This window comes from Juglans regia, chromosome 1 (genome assembly GCF_001411555.2).
Source record: "Juglans regia cultivar Chandler chromosome 1, Walnut 2.0, whole genome shotgun sequence".
NCBI lineage: Eukaryota > Viridiplantae > Streptophyta > Magnoliopsida > Fagales > Juglandaceae > Juglans > Juglans regia.
The window spans coordinates 12,144,964-12,163,982 of NC_049901.1; the positions used below are offsets into that span (position 1 = coordinate 12,144,964).

The window sequence follows — 19,019 nt, forward strand, 5'->3', positions numbered from 1 at the left end:
GATTCAAATACCGAAAGAAACTGGCCCATCACTATTTTGGACAACAATGATTTTGGAAGGACTTCCCTCCTCTCTTTAACTAACAGAGATAAGTTAAAAAAAAAAAAAAAATTGTAATCTCTAATATGAGGCTGGAAACTAATTTACCAATTAGATCCAATTTATTCTAAAATGAGTGACTTTCAAAATTATTCAAGTACTTAATAAAAAAATCTGTCTAAACTTCTTCCTAAATAGGTGAAACACATATGAAAGATTATAAGTGATAACAGTAAATAAGAAGGAGTCGGATAAGAACTTAGCAATTATAATTAGAGCTTTAATGCTCATCATTCCACACACCATATATTACATATATTTTTATTTTGTTTTATTTCTTTTAAACGAATTGAATTCTTCTACTCATTATCTATCCACCATATAGATAAAAAAAAAAAAATATGTATGATATATGATACGGAAATGATAAATAAAATTTTTCTTATAATTATATTAAAAGGTAACTTAGCCCAGCCCAATTCAAGCCTTACCTTATCTTAAGGCAATTTTTTTTTGTTTTTGAGGAGTTATCTTAAGGCAATTAGTTGATTGAGTAACGGTTACTTGGGTAGGGTGGAAAGATTCCATGGAAAAGGGGCAGTGTTATTTTTAATTAACTACGTACTTTGATTTATTATATAAAACTCTAATTAATTAATTGTCTAATCCCACATCCCTCAATCTCAGTCCACGCGTCAATGGTGCTGAGGTGGCCCGATCCGAATGGTCCCAGAGTTCCTGACACCCGTGGACCCCACCCAAATATATAGAAGAAAATCCTCACTGAATTTTGTAAAATAAAAAGCAGATAAGGGCCAGCCTACTCCTCCATTGAAAAAATCTAAATTGTATTTTACTGTTTGTAGAGTTCAACACACTCAACATATTAGAGTAAAAAATAAAAAATTAAAAAATTAAAATAAAATTCTTCACAGTGTGGTGCGGCTCCGGCTGCTCCCAAGCATTCCTCCTCCTCCATTATTCCATATCTTACCAACTATAATCTGAAAGGAAATTATTGGTTATTACACAAATAAACTGGACCTACTGCAGACACTCTCTTCCCCCGAACCCTCCTCCCGGACGGTAAGGCGTGTGCCTCTCTCCCCCTCTCTCCCTCTCTCCTCTCTCTCATATAAAGAACTCTCTACCCTGAGCTTCTGCTAACCCATATCCCCTGTTTAGGGTTCTTATGTTCTTGCCGGAAGACATTGTTTTTTCAGATGTAAATAAAAACACATAGGTGTAGAAAGGAATACATATTTATATATATTCATAAGTACCAATACGTGTTACTTGCGCAACACGAAGTCTACTGAACCGTAAGTCTCTAACCGGTCGTCTTTGATTTTGGTCGGTTTTAATATTTTAGATCTATTGTAATATAGTATTTATCCGATCATCGCACAGTTATATCTGTCTTGATGTTTGTGATTTGAAGCTTGGATTCCGCTGTTCTTTTTTGCTATTTCAATTGCTGTGCTGATTTTAGTTCATGTGCAGTTTGTTAATTTTCTTAATTTTCTCCAGTGAGGGTTTTAAGGGTTCTATCTTCGTCTTTTTTTTTCTTAAATAGGGTTTTTGCCAATTATAGTAAACTCTGTGAGCATGGCACCATCTCATGGTAGTCCTCACTCTGAAGCGGCAAAAATGGAACAAATAGTCACTGAATTCTTTGCCAAAAGCCTCCACATAATTCTCGATTCTAGAACCTCTTGCATGTCCTCGCGCAGTTTCAGGGGCGAGCAAATCATGTCATCCCCATCATCCTCCTCATCGTCCACGTCGAGTGTGAGGCCAAGGGATAAGTGGTTTAATTTGGCTCTAAGGGAATGCCCTGCTGCGCTTGAGAATCTTGATCTCTGGCGCCAGAGCAATCCAGCACCCATGGTGGTTGATGTGGTTTTGGTTCAGAGGCCTCTTCATTGGGATCCCATAAGTTTTTCGCCTAAAAGGGATCTCATTAGGAATTTTTCATCGGAAGGCTATCCGTTTGGCTGGCATTCTGACCAGGAGGAATTCAGGTGTGAGGCACACAGCGAAAAGATCATAGAGAGATGGGTCTTGCGATATGAGAGTAAGAAGGTGAAGGATAATCATAGTTCAGGTAGCAGGAGGTCCAGCAATAGTACTTTGCATACATTGTACAAAAAATCGATATTGCTTTTGAGGTCTTTGTATGTGACTGTTAGGCTTCTACCTGCATATAAGATTTTTCGTGAGCTTAATTCGTCTGGCCGGATACGAACATTTAGTCTCACACACCGGGTTTCTTCTTTTGTCGAACCCTTTAATCCTAGAGAAGAAGCGGAAATGCAGCGATTTGGGTTCACCCCAGTGGAAACTTCTTCTGGTAGGCTTTGCCTTTCGGTGTCGTATCGCTCATCAGTCTTGGATATAAGCTCTGAATCATCAACTCCTATTTCCCCACAAGTTATACCAGATTATGTAGGCAGCCCATTGGCAGAACCCCTTAAAAGGTTTCCTTCACTACCTGTGGCAGGTTTGGGGACTCATGGCTCTCCGTCATCTTTGCCATTCTCAGGGCGGCATAGCTGGAGTTATGACCACTATAGAGCCTCCTCACCACCTTCAGTTTTTTTCTCACCTTCACCTACCCATTCAGAAACATGTGCTTCAATTTCTAACCCAAGTTCCCACCGTTTCCCTCCGACGAGCTTGCCTCCTCATCCACCTGAAACATCAGTAGCTCATAAGAATAATACAAGTTTTGATGAGTACTATCCCTCTCCTACCTTTTCCCCCTCCCCTTCCCCATCTCTGCCAATCTGTATTCCGGGGAGTCATCTGTCAAAGGGTCTTTTAAGATCTGAAAGTGCCCCAGTAAACATACCTACTGCTAAGATTGCTAATTCGCCAGCATTGTCCAACAAGCAATTTTTGCCTCCATCTCCTCCCATTAAAAGTACAAGGTCTGGTACTTTGAGGACGGATAACTATGTGGATCCAAATCAGATTAGTGCAACAGTTGAGCAGGTAGATATTTCATCACACTAAGTTATAGGCTAAGTATGTTCTTTTATTTATGATTCCGTTTTACCTGTTGCAGTTGTTTTCTCTTGGGAAAGACGAGACCAGAAAATATTTGGGAATGAAGATATCATCTACCAGCTCACCACAGATTTCATTTTCCAGAAGCTCCAGCAGGTCTTTCCAAGATGATTTTGATGATTCTGAGTTTTCTTGCCCTTTTGATGTTGATGATGACGATATGACACATCCTGGTAGCAGGTAATTTATGAAATTCAATCGGTCGGTTATACTTCTGCATGAATGCAGTTGTTTGCTAATAATTAACATAAGTTTTTCCACTTGCTTTCTGCTAGATAATGTTTCTCGTGTGGGTATATTTCCTAAGTGACAACAGAAAACAAGAGCATTTTGTGCAATATGTATTTTTTTAATCAAAATTGTTCTAACTTAAGCTGGTTTCTGACATACATGTAAGTTTTGATTGCTATGTTATACTCTCTAGAATTTGCACACTTGAAATGTATGCTTTTTCAATCATTTTTTTTTTCTTGCACATGGTAATTGCTGAAAATATTACCTATATGATTACAATGTTAATGAAATGCTTGGAATGTTTATTTTGTGTTTCTGGATTGGTCGGGACGCTATTTCCAAACATCTGGTGCCAATAAAAAAAATGTTTATTTTGCGAGACTTGAATAGATTGACAAGTAGGTTAAACTAAATGAAAGACGGTCAATTATTGTAGATGATGGAGAAGGTCAAGCATTACAAATGCTGTGGCATTTGATAAGTGATCAGACATTGGACCTTCACGCTTCTCTTCATCACTAGGTCACTAGAACTTTCTTTCTTTTTTTCTTGATGGGCAAACAAGTTTTTATTGATCAAAAGAGTACACAATAGCCCAAGTATATGGGACATCTACTAGAGCAATGCCTAAGTGTGCTAGTTTAGTGATACAAGGAATTCATGAAAAGTCATGCCATGAAAATCAATTACAATCGACCAATGGAGTAAAGTATTAAAAAATAAGTTTCTAAATTCATCCATTGACCGCTCTTGATCTTCAAAGTTTCTTTCATCCCTCACCCTCCAAATGCACTACCATAGGCATATTGGGATCATCTTCTATATTGATGCAATTTGAGAGTTACCCCGAATGCCTCTTCAAGAAGTGAGGAGATCGCTTACCCTTCTTGGCATCACTCAAGCTAGTCCCAACCGAGCAAAGACTTCATTCCACAAAGTCATGACAATCTCACATTGAAGTAGTAGATGGTCAATGGACTCTCTGCTTTTCTTGCACATACAACACTAATCCATGACTATGATTCAATGTTTCCTCAAGTTGTCTAGAGTGAGGATCTTTCTCAAAGAGTTCGTCCATATAAAAAATGCTTCCTTTAGGGTGCCTGGTTGCTAGAAATTTCATTTCATTCTAGTTAGAGATATGTGATTTGGAAGGAATTTAGGTTGGCTAACGAAAAGCTTGTGTCCAATCATACATGGAAACCAAGGAACTAAAAAGTACAAAAGGCTTTGATTTTCTTCTTACTCAGCTCTTGATGAGTAAGACCTGTCTCAGTGATATGGCAATGCTTGCACTCAATAACACCATTCTCCTCTAAAGTACAAGGGCAGTGGAATTTTTTCAACGGGGGTTTTCTGTTTCCAGGGATGAACCAGCGAGCTTTCTAATCTGGATACGCTAACCAAAAGACTATTCCATAACTGACTCTTGTTGCCAAATCAAGGGTGCTTGGCTTGCAGGAAATATTGTCTTATATTAAAATGTGGTTGAAATGTTGAAGTTAAAGTAAGAAATCTTTCATAGAACCAAAAAAGGAAAAAAATGGTCCCTTGTTTTAGATGCTATATATATCAGAGACGTAATCTTGGCATGTTTTTTTTTTTTTTGATAAGTAAGAGGTAAATTTTATTGATACGAATGAAATAGGCATAGCCCATGTATACAGGAGGTATGCAAAAGAACACCTAAATACATTCTAGGATCGATAGATTAAGGACAGGAAGTCATGAGCATTGTTTCCATAAAGCACAATGGCTGAAAACTAAAGCAATAATGTGTGTACAAAAAAATTCTGAAACTCTGCCATTGTGCATTCCCTATCTTCAAAGCACCGCTCATTCATTTCCAACCAAGTACACCGCATAATTCACAACGGAATCATCTTCCACACTGCTGCCACTTGAGGATAGCCTTGAATCTCCTTCCAACAAGCCAGTAAATCAACCACCCTCAATGGCATTACCCAATTGACATCAACTCTTCTAAAGATTTCATCCCACAACACCCTTGTCACCTCACAATGCAATAATAAGTGATCCATTGATTCTCCATGCTTTTTACACAAATAACACCAATCTATCACAATGAGCCCCCTCTTCCTCAAGTTGTCTGTGATCAAAATCTTCCCAAGAGTAGCAGTCCATGGGAAGAAAGTTACGTTAGAAGGCACACGAGACCTCCAAATATTCTTCCAAGGGAAGAGAACGCCAATTTTTTGTAATACGCTCTAACTGTACACTTCTTGCTGCCATTGGACCTCCACTGCATCCTCCCCCCCTGGGGGTCACTTCATTGGAGCACTAGCCCCCCCAAGTGTCTAGAGTCTATAATTTCCTTCCATAGCAAATCCCCTTTCAAGTAGTACCTCCATAACCATTTCCCCAACAAAGCTTTATTGAAAATCCCAAGCCACCATTCGAAATTAGAGAACAAACTTTATTCTACTTAACAAGATAGAATTTCGTTTCCTCTCCCACTCCCCCCTCCCCCCCAAAAAAAAAAAAAAAAGCCCGAAATAATTTCTCAATCCTATTCGCCACCCCTGCAGGCAAAGGAAAAAGAGAAAAAAAAAAAAAGGTGGGGAGGTTAGTTAAAGTGACCCCCTTTCGATAAATATAACCGTTGCCAACCTGCCAGCCTTTTCTCTACTTTCTTCACAACCCCATCCCAAATAGCTCTAGCCTTAAAAGTCGCCTCCAACGGGAGGCCCAAATATTTCATAGGCAAATGTGCATGAATGGTATTGATGTAGTCATGATCAACATACTGTGAATGGTATTGTTTTAGCATTAAGAAAGACTAGTGTTGAATTTTTGGTGGCTAGCTTTGAAGCTGGGTAGTACATAGAAAAGTCCTGAAAAGAAATGAGGCAATTGGTTGAGGTCAAATATAGGATCATAATTGCATAGACAAGTAGAGCATTGAGATTGTGTTTAAGAGGAGAAAGTTGAGTTCACAAGTGCATTTCTTAGGAGCTGTTTGGATAGTGAGATGAGATGTGATGTTTTGATGAAAGTTGAATAAAATATTGTTAGAATATTATTTTTTAATATTATTATTGTTTTAGGATTTGAAAAAGTTGAAGTGTTTATTATATTTTGTATGGAAATTTGAGAAAATTGTAATGATGAAATGAGATAAGATTAGTTGAGAGTGTTTCTCAATCCAAACGACTCCTTAGTTAAAAGGATCAGTATTTTTCTAATGATGCAAATGTGCATGAAGGAAAAATAATGATTGAGCCTGATTATATTCTGCCTAGTGGCCTAGTAGTTGAAAGGATCAGTATTTTGCTATTGGCGCATAAGTTTAATATTTTGCCAAAAATGTTCTGGTATCCTACCCCTCATTAAGATGACATTTGGAGCTAGCTGGTGTGTGCAAAATATCATAATTATAGGTTGGCGTACTTGTTAAGTATTTGTAGGTTGGCTTTATAGGTCATAGTAGAAGTGTTTCTTTTTTCTTTTTTTCCTTTCTTTTTTTTTAATAATAAATGCCGGTGGCTCTGTGATTTCTTATGGGCACAAGAAGCAGAATTTGAGGCCCTTGAAGTGTTGTATGATCATTGCTGATATAGATTGATGTACAAAACATAACTACTTTTCTCATTAGGGGGTGATCCTTAGCCTATTAATTGTTTTCCAGGCCATATCTATATCGGTGTTATCATTATCAATACATATCATGTCATGCCTCATGGCAGCACTTGCATAAATACTTGAAACTTTGTAACAGGATGTACCGTGCCTGAGAAAGCTGCATTTTTTGATGATCTTAAAAGTTTTCTCTTGGATTATTCTTTTAAATTATATATGTCCAAGCTGATTGACTAATTGGAAGCCATCCTTGAGAGGTACCTCAAAAGGTGCATGCATACCCTAAACTCTTATTTTTTAGCAAGTTACCATAAACTAGCATTTTAAAGCAACATTATCAATACCCAGTTCTTGCCCATTTTTCAATGGCTTAATTGGAAAATATGGGTATTCATTCACGAAGTCTGAGCTTCTAAAATCTTTTCATTTAATCAGTTGTTAAGAGAAGAAGAGTTTTTGCTGTCCTTCGTAAATGAATTTACTGAAATATGAGAGATTGTTGCTATCCAATTGTACACACACAGACACATGAGAAGTGCTATAACCACAAAGAGATCCCACAAAAATAAACTCACAAGTTGGCATGACTTCATATGATATGTTAGATCTACCTTATAATAAAAGTAGCATTACAATCTAGCGTACAACATCAAGCTAAGTTAGTTTGTGGATTTACTTTTGTCGGATCTCTTTGTAGCTAAAACATCTCTCTCTCTCTCTCTCTCTCTCTCTCTCTATATATATATATATATATATATATTATATATCAGGTCTTGTTGCTACAACATCTCTGCTTGCAGAAATCATAACATGTAATAGGCACTTTTATCCCTTCTGCGTTGGCCACTGTGGGTGGTGATTTCCTGAATCTTGGGAAGGTGTAGTTGACATCATGCTTAAAAAAAAAATCAGTGGAACTAGAACCTTTCATCCATTGTTTTGAGATAATATTTTGGGCTCGAACTTATAAAAAATATAAATTTTTTGGGCTTGAAGGTGTACTTGATATATTTAATCTTTCTTGCCAATATATTGTTGAGGCTTCTCTCTTGGTAATAACAATCTTACCCTAGAAGTATGGAGGGGATTTTTTTTCAGTGTTTATTCTGGTTTTTTTTTTGGATGGATATGTTTGGATGTTTGAATATTGGAGTGTAGGCCCCGTTTGATTTCACAAATGGTCTTAACTCATCTCAACATCCAAACATTATTCAAACATAAACACTTTTCAATTTTAAAGTTTCAACTTTTCCATCTAGTCATTACCTAATCATTACAACTTTTCAAAACTTTCAAACAAAACACAAAAAAAATCAACTTTTTCAAATACCAAAAACAAAAATAATATTTTAACAATATTTTAATTTTATAATATTTTTATTTAGCTTTTGCTCTCTCCTTTCCTAAAACTCCATAAAAACCAAAATTATTTCACTACTATTCACAAATTATCTAATTACTGTTCACATATGTCTCATCTCATCTTAACTGTGTAACCAAAGGATGCCTAAGTGTCTTGGTGAAAAAACTGATGCCTGAAAGTTAGTGCATGGTTTATAAAGATCACTTTGCAGCAAATAGTTTTTGATGTGTATGGTGTTGGAGATCTTATGTATGAGCAGTTTTTGATGTTGTTTATGCTTAATATCCCGTGAATGATATATCTACCACCTTATATCCTTTAGCATTCATCTATATAAGTTTCTTTGTTATTATAGAGGAGGATATCCCCTGCCGTCTAGGTTGTTTAAGTTTTGGTAAATAATAATATGCCTATTACAGGTTTTCTGAGGGCTATAGTGAATAAAAACTGACTTATGTTGCATCTTTCTCAGGCCTGGTTCTTTTGATCAGAGAGGACATCTAAGTGAGCCACTTGAGCCTGGAGGATTGTTTCCTATAAGAAAATCCCAAGATGCTGCTGTTGGTGCACTTGTACGCATGTTGAAGAAAGCCCCACCTCTCCGTCAAGAATCTTCCGGTTCAGTAAATGTGCCGCAAGTGGCTGGGCCCGAAATATGGAGCAATAGCCTCGATGAACACAATCAAGCGGTTCAGCATGCAGCTTCTGCAAGCATCACGTCCTCTGGGCTTGTCACGTTGAAGACTACAGCAGATGCATTAGAAGAGCTCCAGGGTTATAGAGAGGAGATGAATAACCTGTTGCTTAAGCAAGGCTGTAAATCCAACAAGTAATATAATTACACTCCGCTCCAGAAATTTTCCTTGAGGTACAATTGGATTTTGAACCCATGTAGATATTAAATCCTTAAACCTGTGTGCAGATTACGCCTTTTTTGTCAGTGTTGATATTCCGCCTTTTACATATGTAATTTATATGTGAATAATATATAACTTTATGCATAAACTTGATTATCAAATGGAAGGGTTTGGTGTAATTACTTCTATATACAGAATTTTCCCATTACATTTCATTAAATTTTAGGCCTATGAGTTGTACATCTTTCTAGTTATTTGTTTTTCTTTACTTGTTTGCCAAGAAGCATCTATGGCCATTTGCGGTTGATCTCGAATATATCTATCTGCGAGGTCTTTGTACTGACTGTCGATCAAGAAATGTCCCATCTAACTTATAAAAAGTAGTTGAGATTTTGTTCTATCAATAATATTCTATTTTAAAATATGATAAATTTTGATTTATTGGGATAAATGTTAGGTATTTTTTTTTAATCACATATTAAAATAAATAAATGCTGATGTATCTTGCAAGAGTTTGCATGATAGAGTACTACTTTTAAGAATTCTTGAAGATCTTGATCAATGAGTAATTAGAAATTCATTTCCTCATATGGTTACAGATAAAATGAAAGTCAAAAGTTAAATAAAATATTATTTTAATATTATTTTTGTAAATTATTTATTATATTTTATTATAAGTTTAAAAAGTAGTAATGATTAAATGAAATGAGATTGAAATGAAATGTGTTTATGTGTAAACAAATCAGGCCTAGTTAACCTAGATAATTGGGTAAAATTCTTATTGTAAACTATGTGAGATCTTGATATGATAGAGGCCTGAAGCGATATCTTCCTTCACTTGCGGTCTTCTTCGACCACCTTGACACCTTAATATCAAGGAAGCCCCCCTCTCTTTCTTTAGAGTTATCGGCCGGGCGTCATAAGATCACCCAACTATTCCCTTGCCCCGGGATTTCCACTAATCAAAGGATATTGGGCCCGAGAGGCGCTCGAGATAGGGACGTACGTATTAGCCATATTAGGTGAAATTGGTTTAAGGCTGTGATAAGCCAGACCCTGCCCAATTTGGTTTATATGAACTTCATCTAATTTGAAATTTACAAATCAAATTACATCACATAGTTCTTGTATAATGTAAAGACTTTTAAATAGAATTATTTTTTATATAATTTCGAGTTTTTTTTAATTCTTTTTTCTTTCTTTTTCCGATTAATACTTTCACAGACAACCGAAACATCAAATTTCACTTGGTAGCGGTACTGATTCAATTCACTAAATATTGAAATTCGTTGGATACGCTTTACCAAATGTAGACTTACCCTCATTTGTTGCGATTTCGTGGCATCTTATATTCAAATTTTGTTCTCTTATTTCACTATTGAACATTCTCAAAATTAGGAGTGAACTCAGTCCGGTCCGGTTGGTCCATAGGAGATTTTTTAGACCAGACCGGACTGTTAGCCATCAGTTCGTTTTGATCCGACCTAATACCAAATGGGCCAATTTATGCTTTTCTGCCCAGCAGCGATATTTTCAAACAAATGATAATAAAATTAAATAATAATATTTATTTACATACTAAAAAAATAAAGAACTTGAAAAAAACGTAATATGCCAATAAGTTAATAACATCCAAACTCTAAATAAAAGAAAAGGAAAAAATATACATTAAAATTATCCATATTGACCATATCCATCCAAAAAAGGTTATCAATCATACTAATAAAATTAAAAACAAAAATAGAGAAAAAGAAATTAAAAAAAATCCTTAATCATCTGAATTCCAAATAAAAGAAAACAAAAACAAAAAATGTAAAGACAACGGACACGTAAAAATTATTATGTATGAATAGTAGAGTATGCATGAATGTATTATGTATCTACATATATTATCATATGGTTTATGATACATTATTAATTAATAGAATATATTATTTAACATTTTATATGGTCAATGATAATAGATTATATGAAAATTAATAATTAATTTATACAACTACTATATAAAATAATATATATTATATATATAAATATTTTTAAATATATATAAATAATTTAGTCGGTTTTGGTCCAGTCTGGTCCAAAAAATCCATATCCCGGGATCGGACTGAAAACTAAATTCCTCACAAATGGAGGAGGGAAACCTACCAAAGGTCTAGACCGAAAATTCTTCAGCCTTACTCAAAATCAAGAACTAGACATGGTGAAAGGCTTTTCCTCTCTTAGGGCTCCCCTGTGTAGAGGCTTTTTCCTGTCTTCGTACAAGGTTATCGTTAGGAAGTTTCAATAGCAGAGTATTTCTCGTATTCTCAGCAGTGGGGTTAAGCAAACGATGGATGAAGATTTAGAAAGACTATATGAGAGGTTATCTCTTACTGAACAAGAACAAGAGGAAATTCAAGTGGAAACATATATGTTGGAAGATGTTGTTATCAAAGGCGGCAAATGTTTAATTATCAAATCTTTCAATGATCGACACTATAACAAAGAAGCTTTCAAGTAAACAATGAAGAAAATATGGCACCTGGTGAAGCCAATCAAATTTCGAGAAATGGAACCAGTGTTGATTCTTGTAGAATTTGAAGACATGAGAGATAAGGAACGAGTGATGCATGATGGCCCGTGGTCTTTTTGACAAACACTTGGTGTTAGTAAAGGAAATCGTTAGGAAGCTACAAGTCCACCAGATTCTCTTTAACGAAGCTCTCTTTTGGGTTCATATCTATGATTTACCTCTCATTGCCAGTAGTGAGTATATTGGAAATCTGATTGGTAGTGCAATTGGAAGGGTGGAAGAAGTTGATATTGGTAAGGGGGAGATGGTGTGGGGGAATACATGCGTGTTCGAATCTACATTGATGTATCAAAACCCCTTTTAAGACGAAAGAAGATTAAAATTGGTTCAAACGATTCATGTTGGGTGCAACTCACTGACGAACGACTTTCAAATTTCTACTATTTATGTGGAAGGTTAGGTCATGACTATTGGGGATGTGAGCAATGGCCAGCAAGGAAGGATATCTATGAGATAGAAGAATTTCAGTATGGGTAATAGATGCGTGTTGGGGATAATAGAGGGCAAGGTTGGGAAAAGAGAACGCAGAAGCAAGACCTTAACCGTTCCACAACTCCGATGGATGCTCTAATGAACGACGACAGGAATGCAACAAACTCAGCAAAAATTAGGGAGACATCTGTTAATAGCTTTGATAAGGCAGAAATTGTGGGTGGCTTAAAACATGGAAGGCGTAATTTAATTGGCAAGCTATGAGACGCCAATCTCAGAAAAATCGCTGAAGATATTTGTGAAAATGAATATGGGAGCAACAAATCGAACATATATCATGAAGGTTGAGAGCCAAAAAGGGTGGGATGGTGATAAGATTCAAATTCTGGAGGAAGAAGAAGAGTCAATGCAAAATGAAAATCACTCAGGAAGGAGAGACTTTGTTAGGTATGGGTTTACATCAGGCAGGCCTGACCCAAAAAAAGGTGTACCCTGAGGAGGGCCCAATTGCAAACTTGATTCACAACATTAGCTCTCAAGCTTGGTATTACAAAAGCTCATGAAGCCCACAAAGAAGTCCATGTATTTGAAGCAAAGATCAATAGGAAAAGAGCAGCTCTAAGGTTGAAGAACAAGGGAGGAGCTCCAAACGTAGCTTAAAACAAGAGACAACAGATAAGAAGAAGGTTGCTAAACAAACCAAGATATCGGTAGAGGCTAGTTTCCAGTCCTGTTGGGAGTAATGAAAACCTTACCCTGGAATTCCTATGGGCTTGGGAACCCACGGGGAATTCGAACACTTTGACACATTGTCAAGAAACAAAACTGAAGGCTCAAGCTATGGAAAATTATAAGTATCAGTTGGGTTTTATGAGTTGTCTAGCAATAGATTGTAATGGGAGAAATGGAGGTATTGCGTTGTTGTGGAATAATTAAGTTAATTTATCAGTGCTTAGCTACTCAAAATTCCATATTGATGCACTTATTAAGGATGGAGAGTATATAGAAGAATGGTATCTTACGAGGGTTTATGGGCACCCGGACACAAACTGTAGGATTGGGACATGGAATTTAATAATATCCTTGTGTAGAATGGGAGAGAAGGCTTGACTGGTTTTGATTGTGCATTAAGGGATTTGGGTTTTAGGGGTCCTAAGTATACATGGTGCAACAAAAGAGAAGGAAATTCGTGCATAAATGAGATATTGGATAAGGTTCTGGCAAATTCCTATTGGTGCCAAAAATTTCCAAGAGCAACTGTCACGCATTTGGTCTCTTAAGGTGGTGTCTAGGGAGGGGTTGGTGTTGGTTGATGTGGGGCAGCGTTTGAGTGTTGCAAGGTGGTAGCGTGAGAAAGGAGATGGAAGCGGGGCGCTGTTTGCCGTGAATGTAGTGGCCACTAATGTTGCATTGGCTGCGGACGCTGCTGGTTACAACGGTTAGTTCATGGTGGCTAGGAAACAATGTTCATGTATGGCTTGACGGTGGTTGAGTGTGGAGGAAGAGAATTGATCTGCTAAGAGAAGAAAATAAAAACTTAGAGGGAGGAAACTGAAGATGCGTGGGGAAGAGAAAATCTGTGAAAGGGGGTTGTTAGAAAAATGAGAGAGAGAGCGAACAAGTAAGTGCAAAGTGGGGGGGGGGGGGGGGGGGGGGGGAGAAACAGTGAGAAAGAAACCAAAATACAAGATGAAACCAAAATACAAGATGATGGGAGAAACCGACGTGATCATCGTATTCGAGGAAAAGGGATTTTCGAATGAGGGGAACAAATTGAAAATCTAAGAGGAAAGGAGAAAAACTGTCAGGTGAAGAAAAAGAGAACCAGAGAATAAAAATCTTACCAGCCTAAATGACGCCGTTTGGATCCTCTGCGGGCCTGGATATTACAATCTCACTCTTTATTCTTTTCCTATTCTATTAAAATAATCATTCTTTATTATTTTAACTAATTTCTTTTTAACATTTTCTTAACTACTCAATTATGTGTCTTTCTCCTTTTATTTTAGACTATTAATCTCTAATATTTTAAAAAAAAAAAAAAAAGCTTTGATTACTTATCTCTCGAAAACGATAATATTTTCAAAATTGATCATTTCTTAGTGGTAATATTTTTTTTTTCAAAAATCACCTTTTTCCCAATTCTAAGATTTTATAAAAAAGATTGGATTATCATAAATGACAAACGGAGGGCATGAGAGAGTGGATATATACGAGAGAGAATGAGAAATGGAGGCCGGAAATCTCCAATGTAATAATTTCATTTCATTTTTTAAATTTTTTGGGGAGAGTCCCATAAATGCAGAGTAACAAGTTTTGTTTGGAATTTAAATTCATCTCAACTTATTATTATAATTTTTTAAAATTTTAATATAAAATATAATAAATTATTTAATTATTTTAAATCTTAAAATAATAATAATATTAAAAAATAATATTATAATAATATTTTATTATCTCAATTCAATTCAATTCAATATCTAAATGCAATAAATCTCACAAAATTAGACAATTTTATCTATATTTTAGTCAAGCCGTAACTTTAATAAGAGGGATGAGAATGCTATTATAATAAGCTGAGCTCTTTTTGGAGAAAAGGAAAAAAAATTATAAAAGGGGACTGCGTCTTTATCATTTTCTTTCCAGAAAAGGTCAAACTCCGGATCAATCCAGCGATGATTTATTTTTTCAATAAATTAAAATGACGTAAGATAATTATTTTGAAAAATTAATTAAGATTTGGGTATAGAAACGATATTATATTATTTTATTATATTATTATAATTGTTTAAAATTTTTATATTAAATATAATAAATAATTCAATTTTTTAAATCTTTAAATAATAATAATATTAAAAAATAATATTTTATTTAATTTTTAACTTTCATCTTAAACTATCTCATCTCATATCATTATATATATATATATATATATATATATATATAAATCGGTAAGATTTGGATAGAGATGAGATAAGATGATTTTAGATAAAAATTAAAAATTAAATAAAATATTATTAAAATAATTTTTTTAATTTTATTATTATATTAAAATTTAAAAAAATTAAATTATTATTATATTTAATGTAAAAATTTATAAAAATTATAACCATAAACTGAGATAGTTAGATTTTGATAATTTCTACTTTCTTAAGACTATTATGTATGCTCTTTTATCGTTTAATGAAATCTTGCTTCAAAAAAAAAAAGTTTTGCATATTGTGAGGTATACGTATTTCATGACGAATTGATCCCTTTGAAAAAGACCGACGCCCTAACACGCTAGCTAGCTAGGTTGCTAATTTTGTTTTATCAGGCTTCTAATGACTTCATCACATGTACTTGATGTGACCTGTTGCCCTCTTATTGTAACGACAAACTCCTCTTTATTTATATTAAAGAATGTTTAAACAGTGAATTATAAAAACCTGATCACACTCTCACGTCTCACGTGTGATGTGTATATATATATATATACACACACACGATGATGCTACTCATCGTTATACATAAAATATTTTACATGTTTTTTTTAAATTATTATTTTTTTTATTAAATTAATTAAATTGTTCTATTTATCATTTATATACTATATACTTATCATAAAAAAAATTAAAACAAGTATAATATATATATATATGAGATGATAAGTAAAATTTTTCTCCTCTATATATATATATATATATCGATATATATAATATTATATATATATATAGCTAGGTGCATGGAATATTATTTGGAATATTAATATTTCTAGTAACATTAATTGCATCATTAGGCTATAATTAGTACAATGAACGAGACAAATTTATTCTCCTTTGCAGGCATGCAAAAGACGTAGCTAGCAATCCCTTTCAAGCTTAGGGATCTCCTTCCAGTTGGACAATATGGCTGGCGCGAATTTGGCATATTGGATTGAAGACAAGCTGCTAGCCCGCGCGCAGACAATTATTGAGAAAGCGAATCTTCTGTGCATTTGGCATCATGAATGAGAGATGGTCCCACCCAACTAGCTTACCTAGAAAGGCATCTTTGATTATTTATTAATTAATCCAGTTTTAGGCTTTTAAACAAATCAGGATCTAAATTAGTCTAGACGTACGACTATATATACATGATATGTCATGTCTATAGTTTTGTCTTAATGTTAGACCTCAATAATTCGGTTGCATGTCACCTAATTAATGACAGATCTAAACAAGGCGTACAACGTGATCACTGTGATATTGCAACGCTAGCAAACTTGTTAGAAAAAACACAGAATAATTCGGTATTTTTGAGCTGCAAAAGCTTCAGTCTCTTAAAAAATTAAAGAGAGAAAAAAAGGAGCAGAACAGAAAAAGTTGAATTGTGAAGTATACTGATCATGATCATGCGCTAGCTCCATTCTTATTCTTTGATCAAGAGATGCTGATGCATGCATGCATGCAGATATATGATCGATCGATGTGCATGGTCATGTCAAGACTAATTGCATGTTCTTCTGAAATAATGAGAATTAGGAAGTGAGAAAAATTAGCGAAAGCAGATTGAGATGCTTCGATCTGCCAAATGCATGCATGCATGCTTAGTGACAACATGATGTAAATGACAGGTTTTACTAGATGGTATCAAGTGTAACATGTGATGCCAAGTACTACTAGACTACTTCCTCTGCTGTTCATGCCAGATTCACAGACGGTAGTCTATATATAATAAAACTTAATTTCCATATTCCAAACGTACGTTTCTCATTCATCGATCACTAATTAATTTAAGGTCATTCAGTCGACAAAATTGAAAACGACTTGCCTTTATAGCTCTCTAGCTTGTATATATATATCATCTTTTTCGAAAATGCACGTTCTATATGGAGTTAGGTATACATGCATCCTAAAAAAAAATAATGGCCAGAGATCAGCAATGGTAGTACTGTAATTAATATTAATTATATATATATGTTAAATGTAATTACATGATGATCCTTAATTAATTAAAAGGGGTGACGTCGCTTTCTTCTCCGGCCCATTTCAACGTATTATATATAATACAGTACTACTTCAATATCTGATCTGATACTGCCACTGAAGTATTCTCCAGTACTAAACTTGCGTGCAGTCATGAAAAGTTACAGTACTCAAGCGGGCAGCTAGGTCATGTTTTCAAACATTATTTGCTAACATTAATTGAAGAACTGATCATTTTCCATTATATGCATTGCATGATTCGAAAAGGAATGACCTTAATTAATAGAATGATCAAGCATCAGCATTTCATGCAGCCCCGATATATATATCTGAGGTCATGATAAAAAGAACGCACGCTGCAAGGAAAACATGTTCAGCTATTGTAAATTAAAGAAAGGAAAATGAATTCCTCTCCCAGTAATATTTTAAGATAACTATTATTTATTTTTTTATTTTTTTGTAGGCTATAGCATGTGGCCATGTGGGGAAGGGTTAAAGAATGACAAAGATGAACCGTACACGATATCTTCAGAGCAAATTTGCTCTGTGCTTAATTATTGAGCAAAAGTAAATAAAATAAGTATATATACGTGATCCTTTAAAGACCAACATTAATCTTCTTCTAATCATGATAGCTTCTTCGATCTATATGATTGTGAGAAAAAATTTTGAGGTTCTTTTCTAAAGTAATGAAGTCGATCGATTAGATTTGCACACTAAATCTATTACTGTATCTAGTATTACTCAAAAGGATATTATCAATTTTATTGGAAATGGTAATAATTGAAATGCGCATATATAGTATCGACGACCCATTCATGTCTAGTTATTAACATATGCCAACCCACAGACACATCAAGGATGAAGAACCATATAATATACTAATAATTTAATCAGACTCCCACTAGCTATAAATTTTGGAGAAGCATTTTTTTTTTTTAAAATTAGATTTTGGAGATGTTGAGATCAAACTCAGAGTACTACTACTGAGGTTCCGCATTGCATGGTTAGCTATAATTGGTTGTTTGATTAATATTTTCCTTTAATAAGGTTGCAAACTAATCTAGGTTGTTCATGCATGCATGCATGTATGTATTGTGAATGTTTATGTCATGAGTCGTCTGTGATCCATGCACTTGTTTACCAGCCTAGCTGTTAATGTGTACAATTGTACAGCACTCTTGGTTGAATTAATTTTCAGCCAAAAGTACTTAATTAATGAATTAATCGGGGACGAATGTTTTTTCTTCTTGACAGCTTATTAGTATCATGAATATCATTACTATTTCCCTGATCTTGACAGCTGATGCTTGCGGTTTGGAATATTTAGACAAGTCCTCAATAATAAAGTACTATGCCTCGACTGACATATATTCTTCCAACCTTTCATAAATAGATGGGAAATTTAAGTTCAAATTTTAAGTACTGATCTTTAACTTTTTTTTTAATGATGTGTTTCCAATATGCTTGTCGTTCTCACAGTCCTTTGCTTCAGCAGTACTCATGCATGCGACATTTAGATCACAAATTGATGCTAATAAACAATTGCCAAAACTCTGAGACCAAAGGATATTCTAAAGATCTTCTCTAGTACCAGATCATGATGAAGTACAGTTTGGGTGTGCCGATGCAAGTTAAATATAATAATTTGCTGCATGCTACCTCTGTTGATAATTTCATCAGATCTTGTTGCCTTTCAGCTATAAGAGTACTTAAAAGATCCATAAAATTACCAGATCATTTAATTGGACCCAGACCGACCTGCAGAAAACATGAATATCCATCTGTCGTACTGCACGCACCATATTCTCCAGGTTCCATATACCTACAATATACACATAGTACGTCTTCATGAGCCTGATCACTCCTGAGTAGTACTCCAAAACATTGTATATATCTAT

At 34.8% G+C, this 19,019-nt stretch overlaps 1 protein-coding gene across 3 annotated transcripts; it reads left to right on the forward strand.

Moving 5' to 3' along the window:
- The first annotated feature begins 960 nt into the window (after positions 1–960).
- LOC108996313 (autophagy-related protein 13b) lies at positions 961–9,385 on the forward strand. Of its 3 annotated transcripts, none has more exons than XM_018972139.2 (4): positions 961–1,125; positions 1,616–3,036; positions 3,110–3,291; positions 8,781–9,385. In XM_018972139.2, the coding sequence occupies exons 2-4, from the start codon at positions 1,648–1,650 to the stop codon at positions 9,139–9,141; spliced, it is 1,932 nt and encodes a 643-aa protein (XP_018827684.1). In that variant the 5' UTR covers positions 961–1,125; positions 1,616–1,647; the 3' UTR covers positions 9,142–9,385. The 3 variants fall into 3 exon arrangements, with proteins under 3 accessions (XP_018827684.1, XP_018827685.1, XP_018827686.1); XM_018972140.2 differs by having other exon boundaries at positions 989–1,361; XM_018972141.2 differs by having other exon boundaries at positions 989–1,130.
- The last annotated feature ends 9,634 nt before the right edge of the window (positions 9,386–19,019 follow it).